Genomic DNA, 15,921 nt, shown 5'->3' with positions numbered 1-15,921 from the left:
TAATAGTATTTGCAAAAATAAGTCTCTGATAAGCCTGAACCCAATAATATATTTTTTTTCCCAGTGTATTCATGGTAGCATGATGACTAAATACAGCACTCAGATTATTAAAGGCTAATTCTACAATTTGCAAAAGATAATACAGTAAATGCACCAACATTGATTTAAAAAAAAATGTGCAGTTATTTTTTTTTCCTAATTGGAGAGTTACTGCGGAACAGTAACTGCAATCAAAGGTGCAATGCTCAGGCTCCTGCAGACTATTCCTCCAGCCTAAGGTCAATACTGATCTTTGGTTATGGGGATGGAGGAAGTATCAATTGACTTAAATGCTCCAATAAGATCTATTAATCTCTCCACCCACACAGCTGTGCCAAATTCAAAAATATACAGGGTACTCCACGGAGGAAAAAAAAAGCAACAGGTTCGGTAAAGGGGTAGGCAGCTTGGGGGGTGGGGGGTGGGCTGCAGACTGTGACCATATTCCATGTTACACCCTAAATATGGGTGTCAGAGAAATATTCATGACCTAGAGAATAATCCTTCCCACACTGATTACTGGAACCCCCATCCAGAAACAGGCTGAAGCAATCAACCCACCAGGCTTAGGGAAACCTAGAGAACCCAGAATAGGAAAATAAGAGCTCAGGCTGGTTACATCCCAGCAGTAATACACTCTAAATTTATCAGGGAAATAATATCCTTCATGGCAGTACATTTTTTTTAGATATGGTATGTTTTATATTGATATTCAACAATAAAATGGATGTTTTATATAAAAAAAATTTAGTCTTTAGTTATAAAAACACTGGATGGTAGGCAAAGGCTATGTTGGGCTGTGAACATAATTGTTAATTTAATCTGATTGTTAATTAATGGAAACCTTAAATAGTGAATTGGATGAAATCTGCTGTCACTATGAAAATATTAATTTTAATATTTGATTATTGTTTTTATATTTTTTTTTTGCCAAAAACAACACAAAAATTGTTTATTTTGAAACTGCATAAATTAAAATTATGCTCTCGCGGATGATTGACACAACAATAAGAATTGTCCAATCTGCCAAATCATTTTCCTCCATCTAAAGAGATCAAAAGATCAATATTTGCTAGGTTTGTTTGAAACATCAAAACAATCAGTTCATCAAAAAATGGTATCAATATGTGTATGGCTTGTACCATAGCTCTGTATTATTCTGTGTGCAGTCAAGGGACTGTCCCTGTATCCCCCAGCAACCAATCAGAATCTTTTTTTCATTAGCATTTTTATTATGCCAAATGAAAAATATTTTAAATGCCACGCTGCTTCCAGCTTTTATATCATCACTACGCCTTCCCATAGAATGAAAAGGCCTGGGTAGGTTTCTATATAATGTTTATATTGTGCAAAAAGATATGACAAGCGCATCCTCCTCAGATGTCTTTCTCCTGACTTGGCATTTAAAATATGTTTTAACAGCACAAATACACACAGCTTTCTGCCCTGTGATCAGAGGTGTGGGGTCACGGCACAGAAATTCTGCCAAGTTTAACTCATTCTGTATCTAGCGGCGTCTACAAAATGGATCTGCTGCTACTCGATGATTAGAAAGGGGTCTGTAGACAGGGCAGAAATGGTCGGCTTGCCATTTATTTGATGTTTTTCACATTCCACCACCATGTACTTAAGTTTTTGTGAGTATCAAGTTCATCACTGCTATTCATTAAAGCCGAGCTCCGGGTAAAAATCTAAATACACAGACAAAATACATATATCAGAGCGGGTTTACCTGCTGAAGGCTTGGCATTTCTGCCAATCCAGTCCTGAGATTTACACAGCATTTCCAGATAGCACAACCCTGTCTGGCAGAGAAGAGGACTGAATGTATTCTCAGTTGCTGTTTTACTTCCACTTACAGGATTCCCAGGCATGTAAGCCATGGGTCTCCAAACTTTCTAAACAAAGGGCCAGTTGACTATCTGCCAGACATTTGGGGGGCCGGACTGTGACCGGTGGTAGTGGAAAATGTGCTGGTGTCAGCGGGAGGAATAGTGCCTCATCACTGGTGCCAGTAGGAGAAATAGTACCCCATCATTGGTGTCAGTGGGAGGAATAGTGCCCCATCACTGGTGTCAGTAGGAAGAATAATGCCTTATTATTGTCATTGGTGTGGGGAATAGTGCCCCATCATAGGTGTCATGGGGAGGAATAGTGCCCCATTGTTGGTATCAGTGTGAGGAACAGTGCCCCATCATTGGTGTCATGGGGAGAAATAGTGCCCCATTGTTGGTATCAATGGGAGGAATAGTGTACCAAAGGCCAGATAAAGGCAAGCAAAGGGCCGCATGTGTCTCCGCAGTTTGGAGACCTTCGATGTAAGTGAATGGGGTCAGTTATTTCACTGGCTTTTATTGCTGCTATGGTTCAGACCAAACCTTCAGCTAATCCTTAGGGCTGATTTACTAAGGGCGCTGAGAATCTTCACACGATTTCTGTTCATTTTGGATACCCAATCACGTGCAGATGAAATAAGTAAACAGGAATGTGTTTGTATTTAATTGGATAATTTTAGTGAATTTTTGCACAATTTATTCAACTCCATTAGTAAATCAGTATCTAGTTTATGGTGCCATGAACACATCACTTAATAGTTCTTAGCAAGGTATCTGAATTTAATCATCAGAAAGAAAGGGTAAAATAAAACTTTATATTGTTTAATATTATTTTTCTATAGAGGGGGCCTAGAGAAGTTGCCCATTTTGCCCCTATAATTCCGGCACTGCCCTCACCATTAACCCTCCTCTCACCCAAACTTTAAGGCACCTTTCACATGGGCAGCCAGTTGGTGGTAAAAACAGGTGATTGATCCACGTTTCAACTGCCCATCTACATTATGCTGCTGGAGCGGTACACGTTGCTTAGGGTGCAGGCCTTGGGGAACTGTACAGTGCACGTACCTCAATGTGTCACCATGGGGTTGGCTGTCCCTTCCTGGCTCTTGCACATGAGCATCATCAGGGGGCTGGCTGCAAGAACCAGGAAGAGACAGCTGGCTCCGTTAGAGAAGAATATGGAGGTGCAAGACTGGGTGTGCAGCAGCTGAGCCCTACAGGACACCACTGGATTTTCTGGATGTGCATTTCTTTTTCTTTTTTGATAACCCAACGAGAAAAGTAAGAAATGGGGAAAAAAATAGTGTGAAGGGGGGTGGAACTTAAAATGGAAAAAGGGCAACCAGGCAGGTTTTTTTATTAAGGGATATACTATTTATGCATAATCAGGTCAGTGTACAATTTTAACATATGTCAGGATGAATGAATCCAGGGTCACTAATAGTGGTGTAGAGCCAGCTTCCTTGTGCTGGGCCCAACCCCACCAGTTTAGCAGATGGCCCAGGGGTAAAGAGGGGCCTTTTAATTCTCTTTGGAAGCAGGCAGAGTAATCCCTTCAACTGCAGCTCCCTATTTTAAATGTAAAGTTCCCCGGCCCCTATCGGTTCCATAGCAAGGCCTGGAGGTAGAGAGGGGACTTTATTGAAAGAGTGGCAACGTTTTACATGTATATAACAAAGAGAATACATTGTGTATTGTAACAGCACATGCTTATACAGTTGTAGAACTAACATAAACATATATTGGGAGTATCACCGAACAAAAATAATAGAAGTCATTCACAAACTACCAGAGTTCACCTAGCACTACAATAGAATTATGTACCATAGAATATTTTAATAAGATGCAAGCATAAATCACCCATAAGAAGGGAAGGGGGGGTGTCAGGGGTTGGCAGGAGCGGGAGGGAAGAACATCACATCTTTTACAAGAAGTCAGTAACTACTTTTTAGAAAATAAGGTTCTGAGCCTCAACTCATGCTGATCAGATCTTGTCAAATTTTGGGGGGAAATTGCGACCCGTATATGTAATTCGGTAGAGAGAAAGCACCGCATTTACCACAGATCTCCAAGCAGCTACCGTTAGGGCATCTGCCAATTTCCATTTTGAGAGTATCTTTTTCCTAGTATAGTAGGTAGAGAGGGGACTTTTTGACCATCACTGGGTGCAAGTGGAGAAATCCAGCAGCTGAAAACTTCTGGAAACTAAAATAAAGTTCCAGCTCCTGCTTTCTGCTCTGGCAGATTCACCTCTGGGTGACTTGAGGCAGCTGGTCCTGCCATGTAGGCTGTACTGGGCCCTATGTTTTCTAATGGCTTCCTTGTATGAACTCCTGCACATGCATGGGAGTTGCATCATTTTGGCAAGGCCAATCAAGAAGGCCAAAGGTTCTGAACCCCGAGGAAGACCAGGAGATTGGCGAGGGGGCTTGTGGATGTCGTATCACTGGAGGAGAGGTGAGCATAGTTCCCCTTTAAAGCACTAAGCAAGACTTCCAATAATTATGTACACATTTTTAGACCTTGAGCATACTTATGGAGCTGACACATAAAAACACAGCTATTTATTTAAAGGTAATTCCATCTTCCAGTACTGTGAAGCAATAGCGCTGTGCGCAGACCCCTCTATCTTTTATCACACAACGCTGTTTTTGTTTGTGAACAAACAGTTAACTTCAATTCTATGCATAATAAATCTGCTTATTGTAACTTGGGTCATCTAAGAGCAGAGAGCGTCGACGGAGATACGTGGAATTGTGGTATCTGAGATAAACGGCGATAGCTCGGAGCCGAGAGCGCTCCCTCCATTGTGCGCATTCCTACACAACAAATGTTATGTTTTACAGAACCTGACACACGTTATTTAAATGCAAATTGATGCTGTGTATTTATATATTTAATATTTCATTTGGCACTTTCAAAGGCTTCTGAAGGTTAAAAAGAAACCCACTTCTGAGTGTGTAAAATGTAATGATTAAAAGAACAACTTGTAATTGTTTCGAGGAAGTTTTTCTGAAACTCTTTGATGTTCCGATTAATGTTTCGGATGTAAATAATTTGATATGAACGCCTGTTTGCTTAAATTCTTGGGCTTTATAATTTTTTTTCCCCTTTTTACAGCAGTCAGTAGGTTGCCTTGGCAAAAACATATTTCATCTTAGTGTGCCTGTACGGCTGTAAAACGCCAAGAAAATGTGTAAAATCGTAATATATTCTGTGAAATCTACAAAGAGGTAATCAAAGTTACTTCAAGGCACAACTAGGAGTTGTCTTGGTTGACAATAGCCGGTATTAACATAAGGGACTGGAGTGCTAAGCACTGCATGTTCATACTGGGGGGTGCCTGTGTTCCTTAAAGAGAACCTGTCATCGCTGGGCTTATGCAAGAATTTGAATCTTCATTTGTATTATAATTGCACATGCTTGAAGATGAATTTGCAAAGGGAAATGGCCCTATGGGGGTCTTACAGTTGCTGCCAACACATGCTTTCTCGGGAAAGCATAGATAAGCATGGATAATGGATAATGGAATTATGATTAATTTAAGCACTTTTCTCCATGGGGATTTAAAGAACTTTATCTGGAGCAGATGGTGAAGCAGCCACTGTGGGCATGCAATGGCCTAGTGCGGGTGGCACCACAGGGGCAGTTGCCCCAGGTGCAAAATTCTTAGGGGAGCAAAAAGATCCAATCAGGGTACTTCCAATCAGGCACTTTTCCCACATGTTCTTGGGGGGGGGGGGGGGGGTTTGGGTGGCCTGGCTCCCTAGTGCCACAATCTCACCCTCTGCAGCAACTGGGATTTCTCCCGGCCGGCTGCCTGTAACAAAAATGCATGTCAGAAGCTAGGCTCCTCCTCGGCTCTGACATGTCAATGGGGGGCTGGTAAGAGGATTTATGCTGGCCTGGCATTAATGCAAAATCATTTGCATGAATAGCTGGGAGCAGAGGCTGCACATATAATGAACAAATATGGCTGCCTCTATATACAGCTACTTCTTAAAAGACTACACTGCAGTTAAGTAATATAAGGCCCTACCCCCTGCCTTTGATTGGATGATGAAGGAACAGCAGGTCAGTTTTCTGCTTTCCCCTTCTGTAAGGTTTTTAACGGACAGAGCTGTGCCATATAAAAGCACCATGAATTGATCACAGTGTTGCACTTTGTCTCCCATTGTGAAAGCAGCTGTACAAAGCATTACAGTAGGGTAATAATAAGAAAGACATACTGTACATTATGCTAGTTTTATACTGGCTGGTTTTATACCTTTCCTGATGTGTTTTCTATTGAAATCAATGTAAATGCATCAAAATGCATATTGTACATCAACGCAAGTCAATATGTTAATAATGTGGTGGTGACCTCTGTGGGTTCTCCCTGACTCCTGGATAGTGGTAGAAAATGTTTTTGTTGATGATTCTGAAGGAATAGATATAGCTAGCCGATGACGGGTTTAAAAAGCTTGTCAACACTCACTAAAAACCCTAAAAACGCATGTCAAAGCTGGGCAGTGCATTTGTTAAGTTCTGATAATTAGCCCACAGCAATGGTTTGTGTTGTTCCATGTTGAAAACATAACGACAGACTATATTGGATAAGTTCATCGCTGAGGCCCAGTTCACATTATTGCAAAGCACGATTCTGCATGTCGCATAGTGTAGCCCAGTCACTTGAATAGGGTGCCCTATGTGTGTTTGGGCGAAAAGCTTTACACGATTTTTAAAGGAACATTTTGCCACAATTGCTGCACAATCCTGTCGTGAGACAATCGTGGCAGAATCGTATTGTGTTTGGGGTGCCAATAAAGGATAATGGCACCCAAATGCATGCATCGCTTTGTGCTACGATTGCCATACAGTTAGGGATTGTGGTTAGAATTGCAATGAAGTGTGAACGGAGCTTACTCTGATTTCACTGCACACCGTGACCTTCTAACAGTGTGCTTTAGATGCTGGAGCAAGTCAGATAAAACCTGCCTCATCACCTGGTTGGAGATGTCTATCATCATATCTGGCGCTTTCTTTCCCAGCATATATCTGACCCCCCCTCCCCTTTTTTTTCATTAAATAATGCGATTTTCTTTTCTGCAAGCACGGGTTGCAGGAGCAAAAATCTCTTAATTCCCCCATCAACACAGTCAGTGTTGATGGGGGAATCCCTCCCATGGAGCAATTGTGTTCTCCAGGCAGCGGGCGGGGGGTGCAGGAAGCTGTCCTTGCTGGGAGAACACCGTGATTATTGCTAGCGGCTATAGCCGCTGGAAATAATTGCATTTAAAAATTCGACATGCTGGTTGCATACAGGCAGTCCCCAAGTTACGAACACCCGAGTTATGAACGACTCCTACTTACGAATGGCCTCAAATGCCGGCCACTTGTGCTCCAGGCTGGTCCTGGATACCTTTCGAGCACCTCCGGACACATCCCACACTGCCATACTATGCCCCAGATAACATAACAAGCGCCCAGAACATCCCACATCCATGCACAGGCGACAGTTACACTTACGAATGCAGTGTTCCGACCGGAAGTTACACTTACAAATGCAGTGTTCCGATTTATGAACAACTTCGACTTCCGAACAAACCTACAGTCCCTATTGTGTTCGTAACTTGGGGACTTCCTGTAATTAGTCTGTCCATAGATGGTTCAAATCTCGTCTGGTCCCTGCTGAACTGGTCGGGATTCAAACCATCTATGTGAGTGTCTGTCTGCACCACATAGAGATCACAGAGACCTAGTGATGATGTCACTGGGTCCAATATAAGGTATATAATATTTTTTATTTTAAAAATGTCACTAGAAGCATGATATAGTAAGAAACAATAGCCCCCCAGTGTAACAGTAAAAGGTGAGAAAAGTATAGGACCGTATGGACTCTTAATCCATCCATGTTTCAGAACAGCAGTAAAGTTATAAAACCATCAGTAGTATGTATTTATTTCAGAGCAAAATGAATGGTTCTACATGACAGATCTCAGTATATCAATATGTTTACAAGGTAGCGGGGATCAGGCTAATCTCTACAGGTGCAACCACCGGCTGTTCCCGAAATAAATAAAAAACACAAACATTACACTCAAATGTGAGCCTGAAATGAAGAAAGATTAACTATGCACTTTAACAGCATTTAATGTATTGGAATAATCACAATATGTATGAATACAGATTTAAAGGGTCCAGAGGCAAAATAAAAGTGTGTTATTTACAGGTACTAAGTCACACAGAAGCTTCTTGTTGTGGACTTTGGTGATGAGATCTCCACACATAAGTTCCCAACTCCACCTACTTGCTGTAGTCTTCTCACTCTGATTATTGACCTGTCTATCTAGCAGGGGGAGTCAAACTACCTTGCCTTGCTTGTGGACTGGCCCTCTGCTTTAATTCTCAATGGTTAGGGTTAAGATTGCCAGAAGCAGACTAGTACTGTAGGCCTAAGCCATGAATACAGTAGAGAGATATAAATGGTACCAAAGCAAGTGCGGATAGCTCATATATTGGTGGATGGCCAGTTCATAAGCACCATGCATGATGACAAAAATGTATGTAACCTGCCCCCAAACCCATGGTGATACCATCTATATTTTTATATAAGAAGGGAGGCAAAGTGTACAGCTCCCCATACTAGTGGCTGGGTGAGTGCTTTGCATTCCATTGGTAATCAGAGCAAAAGTTGTCAAGTTTAACATTGCTGAATTTACTGCTCTGGGTGAGGATACAGAGATTAAACAAACCACAAAAATACAGAAAATTGTGTTAGTTTTACCATTCTTGGTGTCAAAACGCCTAAATGCAAGACCTACAGTATCTCACAAAAGTGAGTACACCCCTCACATTTTTGTAAATATTTTATTATATCTTTTCATGTGACAACACTGAAGAAATGACACTTTGCTACAATGTAAAGCAGTGAGTGTACAGCCATTAATGTCTAAACCGCTGGAAACATAAGTGAGTACACCCCTAAGTGAAAATGTCCAAATTGGGCCCAATTAGCCATTTTCCCTCCCCGGTGTCATGTGATTCGTTAGTGTTACAAGGTCTCAGGTGTGAATTGGGAGCATGTATGTTAAATTTGGTGTTATCGCTCTCACTCTCTCATGCTGGTCACTGGGAGTTCAATATGGCACCTCATGGCAAAGAAATCTCTGAGGTTTCTAAAAGAAAGAATTGTTGCTCTTCATAAAGATGGCCTAGACTATAAGATGATTGCCAAGACCCTAAAACTGAGCTGCAGCATAGTGGCCAAGACCATACAGTGGTTTAATAGGACAGGTTCCACTCAGAACAGGCCTCGCCATGGTCGACCAAAGAAGTTGAGTGCATGTGCTCAGCGTCATATCCAGAGGTTGTCTATGGGAAATAGACATATGAGTGCTGCCAGCATTGCTGCAGAAGTTGAGTTGGTGGGGAGTCAGCTTGTCAGTGCTCAGACCATACACTGCACACTGCATCTCATTGGTCTGCATAGCTGTTATCCCAGAAGGAAGTCTCTTCTAAAGATGATGCACAAGAAGGCCTGCAAACAGCTTGCTGAAGACAAGCAGACTAAGGAAATGGATTACTGGAACCATGTCCTGTGATCTGATAAGACCAAGATAAACGTAATTAGTTTAGATGGTGTCAAGTGTGTGTGGCGGCAACCAGGTGAGGAGTACAATGACAAGTATGTCTTGCCTACAGTCAAGCATGGTGGTGGGAGTGTCATGGTCTGGGGCTGCATGAGTGCTGCCGGCACTGGGGAGCTACAGTTCATTGAGGGAACCATGAATGCCAACATGTACTGTGACATACTGAAGCAGAGCATGATCCCCTCCCTTTGGAGTCTGGGCTGCAGGGCAGTATTCCAACATGATAACGACCGCAAACACACCTCCAAGACGACCACTGCCTTGCTAAAGAAGCTGAGGGTAAAGGTGATGGACTGGCCAAGCATGTCTCCAAACCTAAACCCAATTGAGCATCCTCAAATGGAAGGTGGAGGAGTGGAAGGTCTCTACCATCCACCAGCTCTGTGATGTCATCATGGAGGAGTGGAAGAGGACTCCAGTGGTAACCTGTGAAGCTCTGGTGAACTCCATGCCAAAGAGGGTTAAGGCAGTGCTGGAAATTAATTGTGGTCACACAAAATATTGACACTTTAGGCCCAATTTGGACATTTGCACTTAGGGGTGTACTCACTTTTGTTGCCAGCGGCTTAGACATTATTGGCTGTGTGTTGAGTTATTTTGAGGGGACAGCAAATTTACACTGTTATACAAGCTGTACACTCACTACTTTACATTGTAGCAAAGTGTCATTTCTTCAGTGTTGTCACACCAAAAGATATAATGAAATATTTACAAAAATGTGAGGGGTGTACTCACTATTGTGAGCTACTGTACAAGGCGGAAACCAATTACTGAAAAAAAAAAATTCCACCATCAACACAGAGCTTTGCAGGGGTGTCACATTTCCTCTTTCTATCTCTCTCCAGTATGGGTCAGTATAACAAGTTTTTCAAATTTCACAAGTACAAGGTATGGATGTACTTTAGTCTTCATATGCCATAGCAGCAAAAGCCTACAGCATTCGCCTACAGTGGACTTACAGCATTAGAAATGGGGTGTTCCATCCTGATAAGTGCTTTATATAATATTTTGTAATAAATAGATTTGTTGGTCATTCCCCTTAAAAAAAAATATGTAGACTGAAAGTGCGAGCTGCCTGGCTGTTATGCTGTTCTGACTTTAGCGCATGCTAGTTCCTGGTCAGTGACTGAAAGATTATGAAAGGCAACTAAAATTAAAGCAACTAGTATTTTCAGAATTAAGTCTGCAATGGCAGGCTCTCTATTTCTCTCCGTACAGGTGAAGTTTAACACCCAGTTAAACTTTCCATCAGCTTAAATCCGCTAAATATTTTTCAGGTACATGAAAACAAAAGGTGTGCAAAGTCTTAGGGCTCGTTTTCATTAGTGTTGCTCTCTCTGAAAACGATTGCAGTGGATCACTCTTTAGAGGATTATTTGACAAGTGGTGAGGAGGCATTATATCGCCTCCATACCACCTGTTTTAACCACCAAAAGCCTGCACCGTGGCTGTTGCGAGGTGGCCTTATTCACTTGAATGAGTTGTGTTCAGTTGGTTGTACTGCCTACTGAATGCAATGGAGATCATTTTTGCCATACCACAATGCAAAACCTTGCGCCCACGGCATGTGTATACCTCAATACGATTGCCTTTGCAGCTTAGATAGGGCAGTTTGGGGGATGTAAAAATGTGGCTTAAGAGCATGTTCCTACTAACCCCCAACCACAAGGGTAAACAGGGCCTTATAGTTTATGTCAGTGGTTCTCAACCTGGGGGTCGGGACCTCCTCGGGGGTCGAATGACGTTTTGCCAGGGGTCACCAAATCTTGGGCTGTTCCTGAAGCCCGCACCGCTCTGCCTTTTTGCAGCAGCCCAGTAGGCCTGTCCCTGGAGCCTGTGGCCACCCAGCAGGGCTGTCTCTGGAGCCTGTGGCCGCCCAGCAGGGCTGTCTCTGGAGCCTGTGGCCGCCCAGCTGGGCTATTCCTGGAGCCTGCGGCTTCCCACTCAGCCTCTTTGCAGCCGCCCATTCAGTTCACGGCATGGCTGGGGGGCAGAGACTAGAGGTCAGCTGAGTGATGAGGAATGTGAAGTGGGAGGGGCTGGAGGAGACCCTATCTCCTGATTTCGGCATAGGTGTCACTGCTACGAGAAACCGCAAAGTTGGAGACCCAGTGAATCTGGAGACACAGTGAGTAACAATGCCTGTGATTAGAGTTGCCATTAAAAGTCCCCACTACAGTTCTCAGATCAGCAGATGATCTTGATCAAGAGCAGCTAAGTTGGCTGATTAAAACTCCCCCCAGCACTGCCACTCATCTCATTCCCCCCCACCATGGAGTAAGAGAAGGAATAAAAATAGAGAATACATGGAAGGGAGAGGAAAAGAGAGGGAGGAACAAAGAAAAAGTGAGAGAAAGAATAAGAGAAAGAACAAGAAAGATGGCTAGAGAGAGGGATGTGGAAAAAAACAAGAAATTAGGATAGAGAGAGATAAAAGGGAAAGAAAAAAGAACAAAGAGAAAGAGTGGTACATCCTAAAATGTACCATAAGGGGTTTTAATACTTGTCTTGCCTTGGGTGCTGACAACCCACGCTACGAAAATATTTTTACTGTTAGGGGTCCCCACAATTTGGTAAATTTTATCAAGGGGTCACGGCACTAGAAGGTTGAGAACCACTGGTTTATGTTCTTTGGTAAGCAGCCACAGCATGAGTAAAAAAGCCTGTCCCCTGCCAGCGTGATGTAGAGAATGACCCTTGCTGTGTGGAAGCAGTGTTATTTTAGCAGAAGTCCAACATGCCTTTTGCAAGTAAGAGCTGGAATTCTCCAATCACCTGGGAGAATGAGTGTGTTGAACCTTGTCAAAGAGACCACTGCTTTCACTAAGAGAGCAAAGGTGCTTTTCTACAGCAACCTGGCATGGGCCAGGCTTTTCTTCTCATGCTGTGGCTAGTTTCTAAAGGAATTAAACTGTAAAACTTTGCACACTTTTTTTTTTTTTTTCATGTACCTGGAATGAATTTGATTTAAACTGAAAGTTCCATTGGGCTTTAAGTATATTATCCATTGAAAACCAGCCTTACAAATGTACAATATTTGCATCACTATGAAAAGAACAATAGGCAGTGTTTACCTTTGCTGTACACAATGCAGTTGTTCTTGCTATCCTCGACTCCTTGCCAAGTCACATCCAGCAGCCACTTAGGACCATCTGTCAACATCAGTGGCACAGGGGTCTTTGTTTTCTGCAGGAAACCACATAAAAAGAAAAGAGTGATGAAGGACTGTATTTCATTTAGAGGCAACTCACATTATCAGGTGTTTTTCTTCCATCTGTAGAGGGACACTGCAATACTCAGAAGATCTGGTGTGTTATTTTAAAATGGCAATTGAAGGACATAGTTGATGACAAGTAATCACTTGTATGAGTCCTGGAGAAGCCCACAGGTCAGGACTCTGGAAGTTTGAATCTAACTGGTGGCTTTGAGTTTAAAACTACAGTTCTTAGTAAGAACATGTTGACCCATTAAGTTCCATGGAGCTTTAGCAAACTAGTCTAATGCCCTGTACACACGATCGGACTTTCCGACAACAAAACCGTGGATTTCTGTTCGAAGGTTGTTGGCTCCAACTTGTCTTGCATACACACGTTCACACAAATGTTGGCCAACAATTACAAACGTAGTGATGTACAAGATATACATGATATCTCCATTACGAATTATAGTTTTACAAGACCGAGCGCTTCCAGCTCGTACTTGATTCCGAGCATGCATACACTTTTGTGCGACGGACTTGTGTACACACAATCGGAAAGTCCGACAACAAAAATTTGTTGGTGGAAAATTTGAGAACCTGCTAGCCAATATTTGTTGGCGGAAATGCCGACAACAAATGTTCGATGGAGCTTACACATGGTCGGACTTTCCGCCAACAAGCTCACATTCAATATTTGTTGTTAGAAAATCCGATCGTGTGTACGTGGCATTAGTCTTACACCCATCCCACAAAAGCCATAATTTCATGGGTTACAGCAGCAATAATACTAGTCTGTAGCTCCTGTTAATTTCTACTCTCACTGTGTTGGAGCATGGCCCCATTCAAGTCCATACCTTTGAACTTTCTGAGATGGGAAAGAGGGACATAATGAAGAACAAAGTACATAGTCAAAGATTACACCTCTACCAAACCCTCACTTACGTGGACCATGAATAAATAATATACGAAAAAAAATTGGACTTCACCCCTAGATTCCTTTATACCAGTTTTTCATAATGACAAATGCAAAAAATTAGGGGTTTATTGCAGTTTAATGCTTATGTTAATTGTACATTTTTAATATAGTTCTTCACATCAAGCCAAAAAAGAGAGAGAACTAAGATAGAGGGACTTGACCCTCCACCAGCCTGTGACTGGACAGTGAAAGAAGAAGCATCAGACTGATAAGTACATCTTTTTTTCACTCTGCTATCTCCTCCTATCAGCATATGCCTGGTTAACACAACTAATGGGCTCTTTGTGCTGCTTTTCTTTCTTCTCTTCTGGGATTTGCTGTTGACAGGAGAATATAACGCTCTTGTTCCTTGGCAGGTGCTGGTCTCTTTCCAGCATTCTGGTTTTGGCTGCATTCTCCCTGTCTGACTGTTCACCTGCAGGATGATTGATGTACACACAGCCTCTGAGTGAAGAGCAAACCTGTTTTAAGCCTGCCTAGCCCTTATGGTCATGCTTGTGATAGTGTTTGCAACATGTGCTTCAAGCTCCCGTCTGCCTTGCCTTATTCCCTTACCTTGACCTTTAACCTTAACCTGATCCCCGCCCTGCCAGCTAGTTTGGATACCCTTGTTAAAGACCTTTGATTGGACTTTGGATTACTCACAGAACTCAGCCTGCCTTTTGACCACAGATTTGATTCTGACTACTCTCTCAACGTTACCTGCCTTGAACCCAGACTGCCAATGGACCACTCTGCCTGTATGCCAACTGCAAGTACCTGTTTGCTGTGCTTAGCTTGTGCCTGCCCCGATGTGGTAACAAGGCACCGTAGCATTGTGTTTAAGATCTGGGGGCAACTGAGTACCGGTAGGCTGGCTTGCCTTATGGGAAAGGGGCTGCTATAAGTAAAGAACAAAGAGCCAGCTATATTGCTTGACTATCAATGCTAGGGGTAGTTGTGACAGCTGTAGGGGCAATTGGAAGAGGCTAATGCAAAGTCAAATTCAGGCACTAACATTTCTCATATGTAAAAAAAAAAAAAAAAAACATTTCATTATGCATTAATGAATACAAATCTACATAAATCTGTGTCTTTTATATCTGCCTGAAGTTCTGCTTTAACCATCTACTGACTACGATTAGAATTTTCAAAGAGTCCAGACCAGTTAGCCTTGACCTAATTTCCCAGCAATCTCTTCCCAGAACTATAAAATGAGGAAAAAAAGAGGGGAAAAAATGTTCTGGCTTTTTCACCAATCTGAATAGCTAAATTATTATCAAGGATATTTCCAAAAGATACTGTATCAGATCTCACAGATATGTGAGATCCCTGGCGGTCAGGGATTACAAAGAGAATGCAGATGACTTTGAGAGCAGAGATCCATGTTTGCAAGTGAACTTTAGCTACATTGTACTTCATTATCAATAAGATCTCACTATTTCCTGAAACAGACAGGAAAGAATTCAGGGAATCGGTATCCATTTCAAAACCTTATCCGCCGTAACATTTATTTTCTAGTAGGAAATTATTCTGAATGAATAATGTAATTTTTCCCTTTCTATCTTCTCCGTGTGATGATGTACAGTTTTACTGCCGCTGAAATAATAATATTGTTAATGTTTCAATATGAAGTCTCCAGAGGCAGAGCGAATACATTTCAAAGCAAGGGAGCTAAGGCATGACACCTCTTGTCCTTTGAGGTTTAATAAAATATAAAGAAGCAATTTTTATTTCAGCCGAAGATTTATTTTTATATATAACAAAGGATTGGTTTTTACATCCCGTTATTAAATGATGTTATAACGTTGTAGTAATGTACAAATAGAAGAAGGTTCATAGCGAAAAGGTGTTTATTTTCCACTCTGTTTAAAGGATAATGAAAATGGCAGGGTCTTATTGTATATAATAAGTTTAAAGGGAGGCGTAAGCCAAATAAATAAATATACAGATAAAATTGAATATATAGAAATTGTTTTACCTGCCAAGTTATTGGTGGAGCATTGTAATGCAATCCACCTAAGGACCTCCAGGACTTAATAAAAGAGGGGAAGCTCTGCTCATTTCCATTAGCCAGTCATGTGCAAGCAAAAATACATTTTTTTTTGTTTACATTTTCCTTACATGTGATTGGGTATTTTTTATAAAGTGAAGCTTTAATCCATTTACTAAACTTTACTGGGGCAACTGCACTTGCAAAGTACACACTCTATTTGCCTTTAGCTAATCAACCCCATTGAGTCTAGAATTAGAGGTATTGAT

General features: G+C 41.9%; 1 protein-coding gene across 3 annotated transcripts in view; it reads right to left on the bottom strand.

Moving 5' to 3' along the window:
* The window catches only part of ZFPM2 (zinc finger protein, FOG family member 2), a 575,810-nt gene that overhangs the window by 223,559 nt on the left and 336,330 nt on the right, over window positions 1-15,921 (bottom strand). For all 3 annotated transcript variants that reach the window (XM_073632142.1, XM_073632140.1, XM_073632141.1), the window contains one exon: window positions 12,580-12,691. In XM_073632142.1, the coding sequence (XP_073488243.1) occupies window positions 12,580-12,691 (112 nt within the window). The remainder of the gene's footprint in view (window positions 1-12,579; window positions 12,692-15,921) is intronic.

The sequence above is a fragment of the Aquarana catesbeiana genome, linkage group LG05 (assembly GCF_042186555.1).
Source record: "Aquarana catesbeiana isolate 2022-GZ linkage group LG05, ASM4218655v1, whole genome shotgun sequence".
NCBI classification, from domain to species: Eukaryota; Metazoa; Chordata; class Amphibia; order Anura; family Ranidae; genus Aquarana; species Aquarana catesbeiana.
This window is presented reverse-complemented; position numbering and strand designations above follow the sequence as displayed.